At 42.9% G+C, this 20,258-nt stretch overlaps 1 protein-coding gene across 4 annotated transcripts in view; it reads right to left on the reverse strand.

The window, feature by feature from the left end:
* Positions 1 to 20,258, reverse strand: part of RUFY2 (RUN and FYVE domain containing 2) — a 74,706-nt gene that overhangs the window by 18,038 nt on the left and 36,410 nt on the right. For 3 of the 4 annotated variants that reach the window (XR_005449813.1, XM_038743641.1, XM_038743643.1), the window contains exons 5-11: positions 16,260 to 16,383; positions 15,886 to 15,947; positions 15,282 to 15,347; positions 12,906 to 12,975; positions 5,584 to 5,685; positions 5,354 to 5,470; positions 3,033 to 3,200 (exon numbers count right to left, since the gene is read on the reverse strand). Coding sequence is in view for 3 of the 4 variants with exons in the window: in XM_038743641.1 (XP_038599569.1) it covers positions 3,033 to 3,200; positions 5,354 to 5,470; positions 5,584 to 5,685; positions 12,906 to 12,975; positions 15,282 to 15,347; positions 15,886 to 15,947; positions 16,260 to 16,383 (709 nt within the window). In the remaining variant the exon portion in view is untranslated. The remainder of the gene's footprint in view (positions 1 to 3,032; positions 3,201 to 5,353; positions 5,471 to 5,583; positions 5,686 to 12,905; positions 12,976 to 15,281; positions 15,348 to 15,885; positions 15,948 to 16,259; positions 16,384 to 20,258) is intronic. The other variant, XM_038743642.1, reaches the window with a different exon arrangement.

Raw genomic sequence — 20,258 nt, forward strand, 5'->3', positions numbered from 1 at the left:
CCCTGTGTGCAAAGCACGGTACTAAGTTCTTGGGAGAGAGAGGTAGAGTTGGTAGGCACAACCCTTGTCTTCAAGGAGCTTACAACCTAGTAGGGGAGACACTAAAATAAATTACAGCTAAGGACCCTTAGCTGAACCCTGTTTTGAACACATTAAAATTTGACATTAATTCCTCCATGGTATTCACTGAGCATTCCCTGTGTGCAAAGCACGGAACTAAGTTCTTGGGAGAGAGAGGTAGAGTTGGTAGGCACAATCCTTGTCTTCAAGGAGCTTACAACCTAGTAGGGGAGACACTAAAACAAATCACAGCTTAGGACCCTTAGCTGAACCCCGTTTTGAAAACATTAAAATTTGACATTAATTCCTCCATGGTATTCACTGAGCATTCCCTGTGTGCAAAGCACGGTACTAAGTTCTTGGGAGAGAGAGGTAGAGATGGTAGACACAATCCTTGTCTTCAAGGAGGTTACAACCTAGTAGGGGGGAGAGACACTAAAATAAATTACAGCTAAGGGGAAGCAACAGGTATAACGATATGCATATAGGTGCTGGGAGTGCTAGGGGTGAACATCAAAGTGTTTAAGGGGTACAGACCCAAGTTAATAAGGAGGAAGAATTGGGTGAGGAAATAAGAGATTAGTCAGGGAAGTCTTCCTGGGGGAGATAGGATTTTAGTAGGACTTTGAAGATGGGGAGAGTGGGGTAAATAATTATAACTATGGTACTTGTTAAGCACTATGTGCCAAGCACTGTTCCAAACACTAGGGTAGATACAAATCTATCAGGCTGGACATATTACTGACAGCTATGAGGGGCAAGGGAGTTTCAGGCAGAAAGGAGGGGCTGTGGAAAGTGTCGATGGTAAGAGAGATGAGATTGAGGCACGGTAAGTAATTTGGTGTTAAAGAAGGAAGTTTGCGGGCTGGGTTGTAGCGGGAGAGAAGCAAGGCTAGGTAGGAGGGAAATTGCCGATTGAGGGCCTTAAAGCCAGGGGTGAGGACTTTCTGTTTGAATGCAAAGATGAATGGGCAACCATTCGAGGTTTTTGAGGAGCGGACAGATGTGCGTAGAGTGATTTTTTTTCAGAAAAAGTAAAGTATGGACTGGATGGGGGTGAGACTGGTGACGGTGATTGGCAAAGAGACTCAGATTAGTTGAGGACAGATAAGACCAACGCTTGGACCAACGTGACTGTCTGAATAATAATAAAATAATAATAAAAACAGTGGTATTTGTTAAGTGCTTACTAAGTGCCAAGCACTGTTCTAAGCACTGGAATAGGTACAAGGTAGTCGGGCCGGACACAGTCCCTGTCCCACATGGGGCTCACAGTCTGGCCCAAAGTGATAGAGCAGACATGTGGCAGAGCCAGGATTAAAACCGCCAGGAGAGTGGTGTTGACAACAGTGATGGGAAAGTCATCATCATCATCATCAATCGTATTTATTGAGCGCTTACTGTGTGCAGAGCACTGTACTAAGCGCTTGGGAAGTACAAATTGGCAACATATAGAGACAGTCCCTACCCAACAGTGGGCTCACAGTCTAAAAGGGGGAGACAAAACCAAGTCATAGGAAAGACAGGGTTTAAGTGGGAAGATGAGGCGTTCTCTTTCGAATGTTTACGTCTGAAGTATCGGTGGGACATCAAAAAAGAGATGTCCTCAAGGGAGGATTAAATACGAGACTGCAGAACAGAAGAAGGGTCGCGGTCGGAGGTGTAGATTTGGGAGTCATCCACATGGACAGTAGTTGAAGCCATGGTAGTGAGTGAGTTCTTCAAGGGAGTGGATGCAAACAGAAAACAGAAGGGGATCTAGAAGTGAGCCTTCAGGGACTCCCACAGTTAGGAGGTGGGAAGCAGAGGAGGAGCCCTCGAAAGAGACCAAGAAGGAGTAACCAGAGAGACCAGAAAAGACAGTGTCAGTAAAACCAAGATTAGATCATGTTTCCAGAAGGGAATGGTCCCCAGAGCTGAAGGCAACTGAGAAGTCTAGGAAGATGGAGTAGTGTCTGTTAGTTTTGACAAGAGAAATAACCAGTTGCCTTGGGGAGGATCGTTTCCATAGAGCAGAAGGGGCAGAAGCCAGACTGCCAGGGGTCGAGAAGAGAGTTGCAGAAGTGGAGGCGGTATATGTCAACTATTCATTAGAGGAGTTTAAAAAAGAATACTAGGAGGGAGATAGAGTGATAACAACTGTGCAGTGGGGTCAGGGGAGGGTTTTTTTTTTTTTAATAGGGGATACATGCGCATGTTTAAAAGCAGTGGGAAAGGAGCTATTAGACAGTGAGCCATCGCGGTCAGGGAAAGCAGAAGGGAGGGAGCAAGTGTTTTAATAGAGCATGAAGGGATGGGGTGAGGTGCACAGGTGGAAGGGGTAGCTTTCAAAAGAAGGTGGGCGATCTCTTGAGAGAGGGCCATGAGGATGAGAGAGCCGATAAGAGGGCAGGAAGAGGTGGTACCGGAGAGATGCAGGAGAGGATTTCGGAAGCTCACTCCTGATGGTGTCAATGTCGCTGATGAAATAGATGGTACTGTCGTTGGGGCAAAGGATGGGGGAAGGCGGAGGGATGGGAGTTCCAAGTCAAACAGTCGGCAGAGGAGTCAATAAGGTTGGAGAAATTTCGTTGCTGGGCAGAGAAGGCAGAGTTACAGCAGGTGAGGATGAGTATACAGTAGGTGTAATCGGCCTGATGTCTGGATTTTAAATTCACCCAAAAAGAATATTGAGAGGCCTATTTTCATAAAAATCCCTCAAAGAGATAAAGCAATATTCCTGCTCAATGTGCAATGAAAAATATATTAGCAGAAAGTTTTACTCTACTAGTGTGTTTGACCCATTTTCTGAAATTTGGTGCTGTGCCCAAATTAATCTCCAAGCCAAACCCTTTCTTGAATCATTAAAAACAGTAGCTTTTTGAACAATGAACAATAAAACGTGGCTTCCTCAGAAAACGCCAACCACTCAACTCTATCTGAAAATATCCATCCTCAACTTTCTTTCACTAATGAAAGAAATACTTCTTTACCTGTAGCTTCTGGTACATTTCTATATTAATAGCTTTAACTTCTTCCAACTGCTGTCGAAGGCCTATAAGGGTATCTTGTTTCTCATGGATGTCTTTTTCCAGCAACTTCATGGCGAGTTCTATCTCATGCTTCATACTAACTTGCACCATTAATTCGTTCTCCACATCCTGCAATTTGATCAGACACAAACACACAGAGGTACATTTTCACTATCAGCTCAGGATGTTAAAAACAATCATAAAATTTCCAGCTGTAATCGTAGAGGCAGTGAGGCCCTGAATGAGCAGACAGGAATACTATTTGGTGGAGTTCTGGGAGAATGTTCTTGTTAATTTTAACATTCTACTGAATTCATTCAATCGTAATTATTGAGCGCTTACTGTGTGCAAAGCACTGTAATAATAATAATAATAATAGTGTTTATTAAGCGCTTACTATGTGCAAAGCACTGTTCTAAGCGCTGGAGAGGTTACAAGGGAATCAGGTTGTCCCACAGGGGGCTCACAGTCTTCATCCCCATTTTACAGATAACTGAGGCACAGTGAAGTTAAGTGACTTGCCCAAAGTCACACAGCTGACAATTGGCAGAGCCGTGATTAGAACCCACAACCTCTGACTCCAAAGCCCGGGCTCTTTTCCACTGAGCCACGCTGCTTCTCCACTTAGTACACAAGTGTACTAAGCACTTGGGAGACTACAATATAACAACAAACAACACTTCACTGCCCACAGTGAGCTCACAATCCAGAGGGGGAGACAGACTTAGTATAAATAAATAAAATAAATGAATGAATCAGACCCTAAGTGTGCTCTGTACACCGGTCCTTTTTGAACACATTTTTCCTTACATAAGGAATTGTTTTCATTTTTTTCCTTTTTTTTTGTTCTGTTACAGAGAAAAAAAATGAAGACATCCACTCTATAAAAGGGCAACACACATTTGACGCAAACAGCCAAATCTGTGCCCTTGGAAGATGGAATAGCCCAGATGAATTTGGACAATTCAAAAACCTCATTTGAGTCTGAGGTGGCCAACTTTTGCACTCCTAGGTACCACCACACACCTGAAAGCGGAGGCGATGGTTTACCAAATCACTTTTGGAAGAAGGGATCCACTACGACATTTTTAGCTCACCAGAGTCTCAGCTCCCAGTTCTGAATACTTTTTTTTTTCCCTTCATGACCACCTTGCCCCATTAGTAGTAGCCCATGGCTTTCAGTGCACAGACCAATTTTTTTAAATGTTGCAGTGTGCCCAGTGGGGAAAAGACAATGACCCACTAATTTTCAAACTGGCCTGTGCATTGCAACCCTAGAAGCTGCTATTGCAAAAAACAACCAAAGCTAGAGAGCACCATCTAGTAAGAACCCACAGGTGACCCTGTAGGTTGCCTGCAATCTTTGGTTAGAGCATATGCTCTTTTTGACTCAGAAACGTCATCTAGGCTGTGGAAACATTTCAAGGGCAACATTTCCCAGAAATACTCAGGACAGCGCTAGTAAATCTGTACCTGGCCACAGTCCTGGTCCCCGATTAAAAGTAAAATGCCCCAGAGACGGGAGGAGAAACAAGACTGGCTAATCCACAAACTGGATAATAATCTGCGCTTGGAGATTTGAAGGGTGGATATTTGCGTTTGCGAATTCTGTTGTAGTGTAATAATAATGATGGCATTTATTAAGCGCTTACTATGTGCAAAGCACTGCTCTAAGCGCTGGGGAGGTGACAAGGTGATCAAGTTGTCCGATGGGGGGGCTCACAGTCTTAATCCCCATTTTCCAGATGAGGTCACTGAGGCACAGAGAAGCTAAGTGACATGCCCAAAGTCACACAGCTGACAACTGGTGGAGCCAGGATTTGAACCCATGACTCTCCCAAGTGCTTAGTACAGTGCTCTGCATATGGTAAGCGCTCAATAAATATGACTGATTGATTTTGAAATAGATGGGAACTAATACTGAGACTAGGAGCCCCCCGTGGGGCAGGGACTGTGTCCAACCTGATTAACTTGTATCTATCCCAGCGCTTAGAACAGTGCTTGACATGCAGAAACCATTTAAATTCCATACCCATAATAATAATAATAATGATTGAAAACACTGTCCCCACCCATCCCTGCTAAAAGAGTTCTGAAACGGTAAGGAAAACAGTGGTTTAGGAGGAAAATACGCACAGTAAGCCCCCTCCCTGCTAAAAGAGTTTTGAAACGATAAGGAAAACAGTGGTTTTCTGGATACACACAGTAAACGCTCAATAAATACGACTGAATGAAAATCTTCCTCAGGTTTGGCCAGTTAATTTTAATGAAATGAAACGTGCCTGTCGAAGCTGAGATTCTTCTCGGAGCTGTCTACGCGCGTCATTGTACATTTCGTCCAGGCCCTGGCGGGATTGTTTATATGTCTGCACCTCAGCTTCCACATCCACTTTTGTAACCTGGGAAAACAAGCAGAACCCATTATTCCATGTCCACGTCTACTGAAAGGGAAGCCACTTCCATTTACAGGCGATAGTACAAGACGGCCCATTTGAAATAATCCTGCACGTACCTCCAGGTGCTGCTGTGTTTTCATTAAAATGAGTTTATTTTCACTTCTTAATTGATGATTTTCCTCTTGCAATTTAATGATATTGTTCTTGGCTATTGCTAACTAAGTGTGAAAAAAGGGGGCAGAGGTGAAAATATAAACGTGAACAATCAGTTTGCAACAACAAAAAATGATCAAACTCTTCTGGTACCTTAAATTACTATTCAATCTTTAACATGTCCGCTAATTCTGTTATATTGTACTCTACCAAGCGCTTAGTACAGTGCTCTGCACATAGTAAGCACTCAATAAATACAAGTGATCGACTGACTCTAGAATTTGGCCTTGTGCTCAGGAATGTACTAGGGAAAGAACATAACTTGAAATTAGGAACATTGCTAAACCTCTTCTTAAGAAGAACGTTCTTGGGGAAAAATCTCTGGGCTGCTGTTGCTCAACCTTCAGTTTTCCATTTCTAACCCTTATTTCTTAGATTTATTTTATTTGCGAGTTGATCTATTAACTAGAATAGGTACCAACGTTCCTAAATAAACATTCAAATACACATTTTGATCAACAGTAGGGCTCAAAAAGATTGAGTTTTTACATATTTCCATTTTAAAATATTTTTGACAAAGACAGGTGCACGACCTTCAAAATTTCACCAAGGAAATTCAAAGGTTTACAGCAGCTGACTTGAGGACCAAGCTTACGGGAGGGAAGTCTATTTCATAAACAGAGGTCAGAATGGAATCAACTCCTTCTGATGTTACTAAAAGTTTCAAATATTTTTATTTCAAAACCCTGAAAGTCCTGATGGTTCACTTCGCTTAGGGCAGTTTGAAAGCACTATTCAGAATTCATAACTGTTGCTACAAGAATATTTATACTACTGTTTTTAGCTCAAATTTAGGTACTTTTCGTGCTGCAGGACTGACTGTGGTTTTGAGAATACTTAGGATGTATTTTTAACAATAATAATAATAGCAATAACCACAATTATTACAATAATAATGGTAATTGTTAAGTGCTTACTATATGCCTAGCACTATACTAAGCACTGGGGTAGATGCAGGATCATCAATTCGGAAACAATCCCGGTCTCATGTAGGGCTCACAGTCTAAGTGGGAGGGAGTACAGTTATTGAATCCCCATTTTACAGATGAGGGAACTGAGGTCCAGAGAAGTTAAGTGACTTGCCAAGATCATACAGCAGGTTAATGAAGGAGCAGGAATTAAAACCCAGGTCCTCTGACTCCCAAGCCGGGGCTCTTTCCGCTAGGCCACACAGTGAGAAGATCTCAATGATCTTCTTCCCAAATCCAACGGCCTCTACTTCATCCTAATCCTCCTCAGCCTCTCACCGGCCTTCAACACTGCTGACCACCCCCTTCTCCTGGAAACATTATCCAACCTTGGCTTCACTGACACTGTCTTTTCCTGGTTCTCCTCTTATCTCTTGGGCCATTCACTCTGTCTCCTTCACAGACTCCTCCTCTGCCTCCTACCCCCTAACTGTGGGAGTCCCTCAAGGTTCAGTTCTGGGCCCCCTTCTATTCTCCACCTACACCCATTCCCTTGGAGAACCCATTTGCTCCCACAGCTGCAACTATTTCTATGTGGAAGATACCCAAATCTACATCTCCAGCCCTGATCTATCTCCCTCTCTGCAGTTTCGCATTTCCTCCTGCCTTCAAGACATCGTTTTTTGGATGTCCTCCCACAACCTCAAACTTACTACATCTAACAGAACTTATCTTCCCACCCAAATCCTGTCCTTTCCTTCACTTTCCCATCACTGTAGGCAGCACCACCATCCTTCCTCTCTCACAAGCCCATAATCTTGGCATTATCCTTTTCTCCTTTCTATTTCAATCCACATAATCCATCACTAAATCTTGTCAGTTCGATCTTCCCAGCATCTCCAAAGTCCACCCTTTCCTCTCCATCCAAACTGCTTCCATATTAATCCAATAACTTATCCTATCTCACCTTGATTACTGTATCAGGCTCCTTACTGACCTCCCTACCCCTTGTTTCTCCCTACTCCAGTCCATACTTTACTCTGCTGCCCGGATCATTTTTCTACAAAACATTCAGGACGTGTTTCGCCACTCCTCAAGAAACTCCAATGGTTGCCCATCCACCTCTGCATCAAATAAAAACTCCTCACCTTTGGTTTAAATCACTCAATCACCTCGTTCCTCCTATCTCACTTACAACTCTATATTGTAATACTCTGTTACAACCCAGCCCACATACTTGGCTCCTCTAATGCCAACCTTCTCACTGTACCTCTACGTCATCTTTCTTGCCACTGGCCTCTTGCCCACATCCTACCTCTGGCCTGGAACGCCCTCCCTCCTCCTATCCGACAGATGATGACTCTCCCCTCCGTTCAAAGCCTTATAGAAGGCACGTCTCCTCCAAGAGGCCTTCCCAGACTAAGTCGTCCTTTCCTCTTCTCCCATTCCCTTTTACTTCGCCCTGACTTGTTCCGTTTATTCATTCCCCCTCACAGCCCCACAGCACTTACATACATATCTGTAATTTATTTATATTAATGCCTGTCTCCCCCTCTAGACTGTAAACTCATTGAGGGCAAGGGAATGTGTCTGTTTACTGTTACATTGTACTATCTCAACCACTTAGTACAGTGCTCTGCACACAGTAAGCGCTCAATAAATATGACTAACAGAGACTGAGCCAGTGTACGCATGGACAATCTGGACTACACTCGTTATGGGCAGGGGCCATGTCTGCTAATTCTGTTGTACTGTACTCTCCCAAGTGTTTAGTCCTGTGCTCTTCACACACGAAGATGCTCAATAAATACGATTGATTGATTTGGTCTATACTGAACGACCCTCACTTACAAAGAAGTGAAAACACCTTAAAAGCTGAATCTCCTTTAATCTCAGGATCACTCAACTGGTGGTATTTACTGAGCACTTACTGGCTATAGAGCATTGTACTAAGTGTTTGGGAGAGTACAACAGAGTTGGTAGGCATGACCCCTGCAAGTAGCTTACAATCTAGTAGCTTACAATCTAGTGACCTCCTTAGAGGATAGATGAGTGAGAAGTACCATTATTTTTGCTGGATATTTGAGGCCAAATGAAATGTCATAACCTGCCTTCGAAGAAGCCCAATGAGTGAGTAGTCTGGTCAATAATGGGCACAAGATTTCCCATACAAGTCCATTGTAAAACTATGTTCCACACTCACTCTCTTGGAAAGCTCACTTACTTCCTTGGCTTCGGCTACCCTGCCATACAGATGATTCCCAAATGACCCTCTCTAGTCCCAACCTCTCTCCAGATATACAACTGAATGTTTCCAGGATCTCTCCACTTGGACGTACAATACCACGATCATCCCACTCCGGCAATCTGCCACCTAAGTGGCATCCCCATTGTCAATCAACTGCTAAATCCTACGAAATCCACACTATTTCCCAGATCCAACCCTTCCTCTCCACCTATACAGACACCCAAACCTGTCGGTCTCACCTCCCCAACATCGCCAAGATCCACCCTTTCCTGTCCATCCAAACCGCTACCCTGCTCATTCAATCTCTCATCCTATCCCGACTGGATTACTGCATCAGCCTCCTCTCTGATCTTCCATCCTCCTGTCTCTCCCCACTTCAATCTATACTTCACGCTGCTGCCCGGGTCGTCTCTGTGCAGAAACGCTCTGGGCATGTTACCCCCCTCCTCAAAAATCTCCAGTGGCTACCAAACAACCTACACATTGGGCAAAAACTCCTCACACTCACCTTCCAGGCTGTCCATCCCCTGGCCCCCTCCTACCTCACCTCCCTTCTCTCCTTCTCCAGCCCAGCCCACACCCTCCGCTCCTCTGCCGCCACTAACCTCCTCACTGTGCCTCGTTCTCTCCCGTCCCGCCGTCGACCCCCGGCCCACGTCCTCCCTCTGGCCTGGAATGCCCTCCCTCGGCACATCCGCCAAGCTAGCTCTCTTCCTCCCTTCAAAGCCCTACTGAGAGCTCACCTCCTCCAAGAGGCCTTCCCAGACTGAGCCCCCTCCTTCCTCCCTGCCTCCTCCCCCTCCCCATCCCCCCCGGCCTTACCTCCTTCCCCTCCCCACAGCACCTGTATATATGTATGTACATATTTATTACTCTATTTTACTTGCACATATTTATTCTATTTATTTTATTTTGTTAATATGTTTTGTTCTGTTGTCTGTCTCCCCCTTCTAGTCTGTGCGCCCGCTGTTGGGTAGGGACCGTCTCTAGATGTTGCCAACTTGTACTTCCCAAGTGCTTAGTACAGTGCTCTGCACACAGTAAGCGCTCAATAAATACGACTGAATGAACGAAACTGTAAGCTTGTTGTGTGCAGGACACGTCTACCTCTGTAATACAGTACTCTCCCAAGTGCTTAGTACAGCGCTCTTCACACAGTAAGTGCTCAATACCGTTGACTGACAGTGCCACCACCTTGGCTCAAGCTCTCGTTATATCAAGATTGACTACCCTCCCTAGTCTCCCTGCCTCCAGCCTCTTCCCACTTCATTCTGTATACTATACACTCCTTTCACTCAATCGCATTTACTGAGCGCTTACTTTGGACTAAGCACTTAGCATTGTCCTCCCACTGGGATCCTCTTTCTAAATGTCACTTGGCACACATCTTTCGAATACAAAGCCCCCAGTGGCTACCAATTTAGCTCAGCATTAGGCAGAAGCTTTAAGTCTCTCCACTAGTTAGTTTCTTAAGACCTAGTTAAGTCTTTAAGTCCCTCCATTACTTAGACTGTGTGAGCCCCATGTGGGACAGGGACTTTTTCCAACCTGACAATCTTTTATCTACCTCAGTGCTTGGCACAGAGTAAGTGCCTCACAAGTCCCACTACTGTTGCTACGTTTGCCTCAGTTTATATGTTAGCTTGCTTCACCCATTACTCAGAGCTTGCATTCTTCTCGATCACACCTCATCGTTCTTCCTTCTGGACAGTCCCACCTCCAACTCCTTGATTAGGGGGTTCCCCCTACCTAGAACGCTCTCCCCTTCAAATCTGCCTCACCAAAGCCTTCCCCCTCTTTAAAATCCTTCTAAAACCCCCACCATTTTCAAGAAGCCTTCCCTGACTGATTTCTAACATCCCATATTTATTACTCTATTTATTTATTTATTTATTTTGCTTGTACATATCTATTCTATTTATCTTATTTTGTTAGTAAGTTTGGTTTTGTTCTCTGTCTCCCCCTTTTAGACTGTGAGCCCACTGCTGGGTAGGGACTGTCTCTATATGTTGCCAACTTGTACTTCCCAAGCGCTTAGTACAGTGCTCTGCACACAGTAAGCGCTCAATAAATACGATTGATGATGATGATGATGATGATCCCAAGTTGCACTGACCGAATAGCTACTCCTAGCACTTATGAATATAGGTATAATCAGTTGTATATAGTTATTTATTCAACTACCTTATCCTGTCTGCATCTTTGTTGTTCTTCTTGCTCTCTCTTACTGTAGAAACTTTCTATTTGCTTATCTTCCTCCATTAGATGCCCATAACCTTGGTACTATCCAACTCATCTAATAATAATAATAATGGCATTTATTAAGCGCTATGTGAAAAGCACTGTGCCATTCAACCCACAGAACCAATCTGTCACCAAATCCTGTCAACTCAATCTTCACAAGATCGCTAAAATCCACGCTTTCCTCTCCATCCAAACTACTACTAAGCTGATCTAAGCACTAATAATAATAATAACAATAATAATGGTATTTTTTATTTGCTGCTTCTTATTAAGCAGCTGTACTAAGCGCTGGGGGGGAATACAAGCAAATCGGGTTGGCCAGAGTCCCTGTCCCAAATGGGACTCACAGCCTCAATCCCCATTTTTCAGAAGGGGTATCTGAGGCACAGAGAATTGAAGTGACTTGTCCAAGGTCACACAGCATGCTCTATCCACTACACCATGCTGCTTTTATCCTATCCTGCCTTGACTACTGCTTCAGCCTCCTCACTGACTTCTCTGCCTCCTATCTCTCCCAACTCCAGACCTCACTTCACTCTGCTACCCGGATCATTTTTCTACCAAACCGTTAAGTTCACGTCTCCCCACTCCTCAAGAACCTCCAGTGGTTGCCCATCCACCTGTGCATCAAACGGACAGTCCTTACCATCGGCTTTAAAGCAGTCAATCACCTTTCCCCCTCCTACTATACGCTGCTGATTTTCTACTACATAACGCAGCTCGCACGCTTTATTCGTCCAATGCCAACCTACTCATTGTACCTCGAGTTCATCTTGCTGTTGACCCCTCACCCATGTCCTCCCTCTGGCCTCAAACTCCCTCCCCCTTCATATATTACAGAGCACCACTTTCCCCACTTCTAAAGCCTTATTAAAATCCCACCTCCTCCACAGGTCTTCCCCAACTAAATCTTCATTTTCCCTTCTCCCTCTTCCTTCTCTGTGTCATTTAGGCACTTGGATATATGTTTGTACATATTTATTACTCTATTTATTTATTTATTTTACTTGTACATATCTATTCTATTTATTTTATTTTGTTAGTATGTTTGGTTTTGTCTCCCCCTTTTAGACTGTGAGCCCACTGTTGGGTAGGGACTGTCTCTATGTGTTGCCAATTTGTACTTCCCAAGCGCTTAGTACAGTGCTCTGCACACAGTAAGCGCTCAATAAATATGATTGATGATGATGATGATATCCATCACACCCTTGGAACCAAAGCATTTATGTACATATCCAGAATTTATTTTAAGGAGTGTCCCCACTTCTAGATTGTGAGCTCCTGATGGGCAGGGAATGTGTCTACCAATTCTGTTGCATTGTACTCTCCAAAGCAGTTAGTACAGTGCCCTGCACTTAATAAGCACATGATAAGTAATACTGATTCACTGATTGATTGGACTGTCAACTCCGGAGAGCAGAAACCATTTGTTTTGCTCCTGGTGTGCTCTTCCAAGTGTTCAGTCAGTGCTTTGTAGAGTGTTAATGCTCAGTAAACACCTTTGTACAATCAAAAGCAGCACCAGAACCAAATCTGCTCTGAGCAAACAGGTCCCTATACGAGCTAAGAAATGAATCCCCAGAAATCTAATCCTCTCTGACCTGTCAAAGCGTCTTATAGCCTTGCCTGAGAGATTATTTATAACTGTGAGACAGGGTAACTCTCCCAAGGAGCACTGAGGCACTCTTTTGCCAGAGTTAACTTTACTAAAGTTAACAAGTTAACAGGAACTACACAAGGGTCGAACGAGGTGTGATGTAAACCAAAAGGGATCGTGTCCACCAGGTCTAGGAAATAGAAATATACATTGACTAGATACCAATACCTCTTCGATCAGTTTAGTGTTTGATTTTTCTAATGAATCAACTCTTGCGTGAAGGCTGCTGACTGTGCTGCTGAAAGTAACAACAACAAAAAAAGGCGTTCAAAATTACATCAAACTCACAAATGCAGAAAAGTTTATGTCAAACAGTACACATTAGTCCAAGCCAATGGTTCTGCCGAAATGTTTTCTCGGATGCTCTGAATACTGATGTACTCTCTCGTGCTTATAGAGTGTAAATTTTTAACAAAAGGAGCAAAATTATTTTCATTCTGTTCATATTTTTGACTGTATATTTTATTGTTTTACAGTACGTTCATCCACATACCAAGCTTCTTAGCGTATACTCTCCAGAACATCATTTACTAAAATTCTGAGATTTGCAAAATAATCTACAGGAAATTCCTCAAAGCAGTTCCTTTCCATTGTTCTCTCCCTTCCTCTCTCTTCTTCAATCAAAAAAAAAAAAACCCCAAGCAAATTATAAGCAGAAACAAAAATAGATAGCCATGTCATGTTACTTTTTATAAATGCAAGTCAGGAAAAGAGGTAAGGTTTTAAGCCTGCACATAGCCATTATTTTGAATTATGACACCCTATAAAGTTATTGATTTTTCATTTCAACGACGGGCAGATTGTGACTCTAACTCATAAATTTCTACTGTCTCTGTTTCGTGAGCAAAATCCAAGCCCTCTCAAATTCCAAATCAAAACTGCCTATTGCTGGAAATGGCTAAACTTACACTCTCCTTTCTTGCCTCTCTCTACTTCCCCCGAGATAAGAACAGGATGGGTTGAAAGGGCTGGGGCCTGAGTTCTAACACAGACTTCCTTAACTCTTACCATCATACTATTGTATAAGCTACAAGTCTGGAACTCTCCCTAAGCAGTAAACAGACTTTTACACCATTTCATGGTAAATTTTACGTTTTTTTTCTATGGAAGAGGAAAACATACTCTGGCTTAGAAGGTGGGTTTTTTTTCTTTTTTTTTTTTTTTAAAAAAAAGACAATAAAGAAAAGAAATCCCTCTGTGCTGATCAAGTCCACTAAGCTAGCTACAGTAAAAGTGTGCTCACCAGCTCCTTCTCCAAAGACAAAAGTCTAGATCGCAATGTTTGTGGCACTCTGTCTGATTGAAGCCCTACCAGAAACTATAACCTACGCAGAGACTTGGGGTCTGCAAAACAGGCCTCATTATCGGCAAGAACCAAAACATACGCACTTCCAAAGTGTATGTGTTTAAACGAGAAACATGTCTTGAGAGTTTATATTTTACATCTCCTTAAATATCTATCTTCTATTTATTTCTAGTTACTTTTTCAGAATACACGTGTGCAAGAAATATGTAATAAATGTAACAAGGCTTGCTCTAGCCTTAGCAGCTGAGACTTGGAGTCATAGGTTACGATTTTTAAGCTCTTCTCTCAAGCACCAAGTTTGTATTTTTTGCATCTCTAACTGTACCTGGGATACTCTGACGTGTACCTGACCTCTGAATGTACATTCAGAGGCTTCAGTTGGAAATTTAAGTTTAATGGTATAGATCTTACTACCCTGTACTTTATATCTGACATTTGATCCCGAAACAGAGAAAATAAAAGAACTTCATTCTGATTTCAGCTAGTCCTAAAAGGGATCGGCAAAGAAATCAAAGAATTTCCATTGACTCAGTGGCGAACAGTGTTCATTATGCTATTTGTCACTTGGATCCCAGAATCTTTCCAGCCTGGAATTCATCATGACCATTAAACTGTTACTGGGGCAAGTACAAAATTCTGGTATGGAAAATTATGATGCATTTGTGTCTACCAACTCTGCTATTTGTACTCTCCAGCGTGTTTAGAACTGTGCTCTGCTCACAGTAAGTGCTCAATAAATACCACTGATTGATGGTCTCTCATTGCAGAGTCCTCCAAGACAAAGCCTTTTTGACTCTAGTAGCTAAAAATATAACATCCTAAACAAAACAAAATCCCATTAGTTGTTCCATATTTTCCTTGCTTCTCCTAAAATGTACGGGGTTACAACTAGAGGGGAGAAAATGAAAATCAAATGATCTTTTCTCAATTGATTTCTCATTCTCTAGACTTGATGCTCATTATGGGCAGGGAATGTGCTCGCTAAATCCTGCTGTATTTTATTCTTCTCAAGCACTCGGTACAGTGCTCTGCACATAGTAAGTGCTCAATAAATACCACTCATTGTTTGATTTGCCCCTGACATAGGTCATTTTCCCGTAGACTTCACTGCATTCTCAGGCTCTGAGATTTCTCCCTGCAAAGGAATTTCAGATAAAAGGAACAAGGGCCGGGCTCATTGGAGAGAAGTTGAAACAGACACCCCTAAATCTATTTATTAAACATTCATAAATACTTACTTTAGTTGTCTGTTTAGTTCTTCAACATAATTCTTTTGATCTAAAATGGCAGCAATCTGGACATTTCTACAGAAAGAAGAAAGTAACTGAAATTAGGGAGAAATGCTTCAGTGTGTGTAAAGAGATGTACCGATCATCTAAACATACTGTAAGCATCCACTCTGTAAATTCTTCTACAGCACGGAAAGTAGGACCATTTTGCTGTATAAACCCAAACTCTGCAATCTTGTAATTATGACAATGTAATTTTGACACATGACAAAAACCTCAGCTATATAAATGACTCTGCAGAGCCCTCAAAAACAACTACCATTACTGTGTCTATACCTGTGAGCAAATGGACAGTTTCGAAAAGGCTTCTAAAAGTTAAAACTCAGCTGTGTAATAAATGTACTACTCCTTTATCAACAAGGGTAACTAAAAGCAATATTCTGAAGAGGCTCCTTGTTCTGCTAGTAATCTACTTGTCTAAAATGTAACAGTGGGAATTTGCCTGAAAAGAAATGGCAAATGCGTATTACTATTGAATAATTACTTATAAATGGATTAAAGCTTATTGTCAGAATGAAAACCAATATGAAACCACTTATAGCGCAGACCACACCTCTCTTTATTTCCAATGTCCTCTTCATTTTTTAGGTACAAAGAGAAATCGATCACCCCAACCTGAAGTAAAAAGATAGCAAGAGAACACATTTTTAGTGGAAAGGAATCAATCTGCAGGAAATGTGTCCGCTAATTCCGTTGTACTCTACTTTCTAATTCTGTTGTACTCTCCCAAGCGCTCCGTACAGTGCTCTGCACATAGTAAGCACTCAGTAAATACCACTGATCGACTGACTGATCAAATAATTTTCAGGAGAAAATACCTGTCACGGCAAGACATTTTAACCTGAAAAAGTTTACGAACCTGCCAAAAAATGGAAATTCAAGGAAAAAGAAAAAGCTGAAATTCTGTCACGCCTCTCATTAACGTACCTGTGAATCCAAATCTTCTCCCTTCACACACAGGTTAGCGTCTATCACATTCAGGCCCACCAATAACCCAACAATCACCGCTCCTTCCTCCTCCATCATGAGGGCATGATACTCATAGAATTCACTGTCAAACAGAATAACACAAATGAGGCGTAAAATTCAGACCCAGATTATCAAAGCATGGCTAATTTGTGGAAACGTGCTGCAGTGAAGCAGGAAGCTTAGATGTGACATTTCTACGGGAAATAACAGCATGGAAACGTTAAGATGAGTTCTGCTATCGAACTGTTCTAATCTGAAAGTCAAATTAGTATGCCACTGCATCCTCTAAAAACTACAAAGTGTTCATTAGTGTCTCCCAATGACTAAGTACACCTCTGGCTATGCTAGAAAAATACAAGCTGGGACATTGCTATTTATTTATCTATTTATTTTACTTGTACATATCTATTCTATTTATTTTATTTTGTTAGTATGTTTGGTTTTGTTCTCTGTCTCCCCCTTTTAGACTGTGAGCCCACTGTTGGGTAGGGACTGTCTCTTTATGTTGCCAAATTGTACTTCCCAAGCGCTCTGCACACAGTAAGCGCTCAATAAATACGATTGATGATGATGATGATGATGATTGCCATGACTTGGCATCGAGATTTATGGAGAAGCACAAACAGAATCCAGATTTCAGTCTCCCAGTCTAGTCCTCTAGCCAAAGGCACAAAGATAGAGGGAATGCTTCCGTCAGTTTTTCCTCCATTACATTTCCCAAGCCAACCCCTTCGTCTCCATCCGAATGGCCCCCAACCTGGTCAAGGCACCAGCGTGGCCCAGTGGATAGCGCATGGGCCTGTGAATCACAAGGTCCTGGGTTCTAATCCAGGCTCTGACACTTGTTCACTTCTCTGGGCCTCAGTTCTCTCATCTGTAAAACGGGGGTTAGGACTGGGAGCCCTATGTGGGACAGGGACTGGGTATAACTCAATCAATCAATCATATTTATTGAGCGCTTACTGTGTTTGGTTTTGTTCTCTGTCTCCCCCTTTTAGACTGTGAGCCCACTGTTGGGTAGGGACTGTCTCTATGTGTTGCCAATTTGTACTTCCCAAGCGCTTAGTACAGTGCTCTGCACATAGTAAGCACTCAATAAATACGATTGATGACTGATGATGATGATGTGTGCAGAGCACTGTACTAAGCGCTTGGGAAGTACAAGTTGGCAACATATAGAGACGGTCCCTACCCAACAGTGGGCTCACAGCCCCTTCCTTCCTCTCCCCCTCGTCCCCCTCTCCATCCCTCCCCATCTTACCTCCTTCCCTTCCCTACAGCACCTGTTTATATGTATATATGTTTGTACATATCTGTTACTCTATTTATTTATTTTGCTTGTACATATCTATTCTATTTATTTTATTTTGTTAGTATGCTTGATTTTGTTCTCTGTCTCCCCCTTTTAGACTGTGAGCCCACTGTTGGGTAGGGACTGTCTCTATATGTTGCCAACTTGTACTTCCCAAGCGCTTAGAACAGTGCTCTGCACACAGTAAGCGCTCAATAAATATGATTGATGATGATGATAAAAGGGGGAGACGGAGAACAAAACCAAACATACTAACAAAATAAAATAAATAGAATAGATATGGACAAAATCGACCATCTTGCATCTACTCCAGCCCTCAGAACAGTGCCTGGCACACAGTAAGCACAATAAGCACTTAAATACCATCATTATTAAGGCACTGACTAATCTACTGCAACGGCCTACTTGCTGGAGGTCATGGGTGCTAATCCCGGCTCCAATACTTGTCTGCTGTGTAACCTTGGGCAAGTCACTTCCCTCCTCTGTGCCTCAGTTACCTCATCTGTAAAATGGGTATTAAGACTGTGAACCCCATGTGTGACGGGGATTGTGTCCAACCCAATTTGCCTGTATCCACCACGGCGCTTAGTACAGTGCCTTGCACATAGTAAGCACTTAAATACCATAATTCATTATTATTATTTATTGAGCAGCCACTCGGTCCAGTGCACTGAAATAAGCCCTGGTAAGGGCAGAATAACAGAGTGACATATTCCCTGGACACAAGGAATTTAAAACCTCTCAAATCCATACTTCACTCCACTACCACAACCATATTTTCATTCGTTCATTCAATCGTATTTACTGAGCGCTTACTGTGTGCAGGGCACTGTACTAAGCGCTTGGGAAGTACAAGTTGGCAACATATAGAGACGGTCCCTCCCCAACAACGGGCTCACAGTCTAGAAGGGGGAGACAGGCAACAAAACAAAACATGTAGACAGGTGTCAAAACCGTCAGAATAAATAGAATTATACCTATGTGCACGTCATTAACAAAATAGATAGAGAAGTAAATATGTTTCTAAGACATTATTCTGCACACATCTTTCCACTCTTTAAAAACCTTCAGAGGTTCCCTATCTCTTTCTGCATCAAGGTTTATGGCATTTCCTTATGCTCTTTGCCTCTTATCAATTCTCTTTTCCTTCTTTACCCCAACTATCCTCAGATTTCCTGTCCGTACTTCCATCCTCTTCCTCCTCACCTGAACTGCCCTGGTTTTCCCCGGTATGAAATTCAGGAGCGAATGAACACCCGGGACGGGAAAGCAGCGGCCGAGGGGAGCAAGGAGTGCTACCAAGGGCATCGAACAGAATAGCCCGCCTCTCACCAGAAGTTCCCGCAGAGAAGCAGCGTGGCTTAGGGGAAAGAGCACAGGCTTGGGAGTCAGAGGACGTGAGTTCTAATCCCAGCTCCACCACTTGTCTGCTGGGTGACCTTGGGCAAGTCACTTCACTCCTCTGTGCCTCAGTTACCTCATCTGTAAAATGGGGATGAAGACTGTGAGCCCCATGTGGGACAACCTGATTACCTGGTATCTACCCCAGCGTAGATACTGCTTAGTAACTGCTTAACAAATAACATCATCATTACTTTTTGTTCCTCCCAAGGTAATCTCACTCCCTTTGTTTTCAATTCTCCTGCCTCCAGACCCCTAAACTTCCTCCAGCCTGGAACTCTCCCACGACTTCAAGTTCACCAAACCTCAACCCTTCCCATCTTCGCAGCCCTTCTGAAATCCCACTTCTTCCAAGAGGATTTCTCTGAGTAAAATTTCTTCTTCCCAAGTCATAGCCTCTCAACTACCTCCTCAGGATTGAGGCTCTCACAGCCAACTTGGCCCTTTTGTACATATTGATTTTACATTCTTCTTTCGCCTATCTTTAAATTACTTTGTGTCTATTTGGCCTACTGGACTCTAAACTCCAGGAAGGCAGGGATCATGTCTTCTAACCATACTGTACTCTTCTGGGCATTTAGTATGGTGCTCTGCCCACAACAGGCACATAATAAATACTACTGATTGATTTCTTTTTGCTTTGGGGGGCATATTCTTGGTGATAATGATGATGTTGAAGGTATTTGTTAAGTACTTACTATGTGCCAAGTACTGTACTAAGCGCTGGGTAGGTAAAAAATAATCAGGTCACACACTGTCCCTGTCCCACGTGGGGCTCACAATTCACTCATTCATTCATTCAATCGTATTTATTGAGCGCTTACTGTGTGCAGAGCACTGTACTAAGCGCTTGGGAAGTACAAGTTGGCAACATGTAGAGACAGTACCTACCCAACAGTGGGCTCACAGTCTAGAAGAGAGAGACAGACAACAAAACAAAACATGTGGACAGGTGTCAAGTCATCAGAATAAATAGAATTATAGCTCTATGCACATCATTAACAAAATAAATAGAATGGTAAATATGTACAAGTAAAATAAATAGAGTAATAAATCTGTACAAACATATATACAGGTGCTGTGGGGAGGGGAAGGAGGTAAGGCGGGGGGATGGGGAGGAAAAGGAAAAAGGGGGCTCAGTGTGGGAAGGCCTCCTGGAGGAGGTGAGCTCTCAGTAGGGTTTTGAAGGGAGGAAGAGAGCTAGCTTGGCGGATGTGCAGAGGGAGGGCATTCCAGGTCAGGGG

Source organism: Tachyglossus aculeatus, chromosome 3 (genome assembly GCF_015852505.1).
Source record: "Tachyglossus aculeatus isolate mTacAcu1 chromosome 3, mTacAcu1.pri, whole genome shotgun sequence".
In the NCBI taxonomy this organism is placed as follows: domain Eukaryota; kingdom Metazoa; phylum Chordata; class Mammalia; order Monotremata; family Tachyglossidae; genus Tachyglossus; species Tachyglossus aculeatus.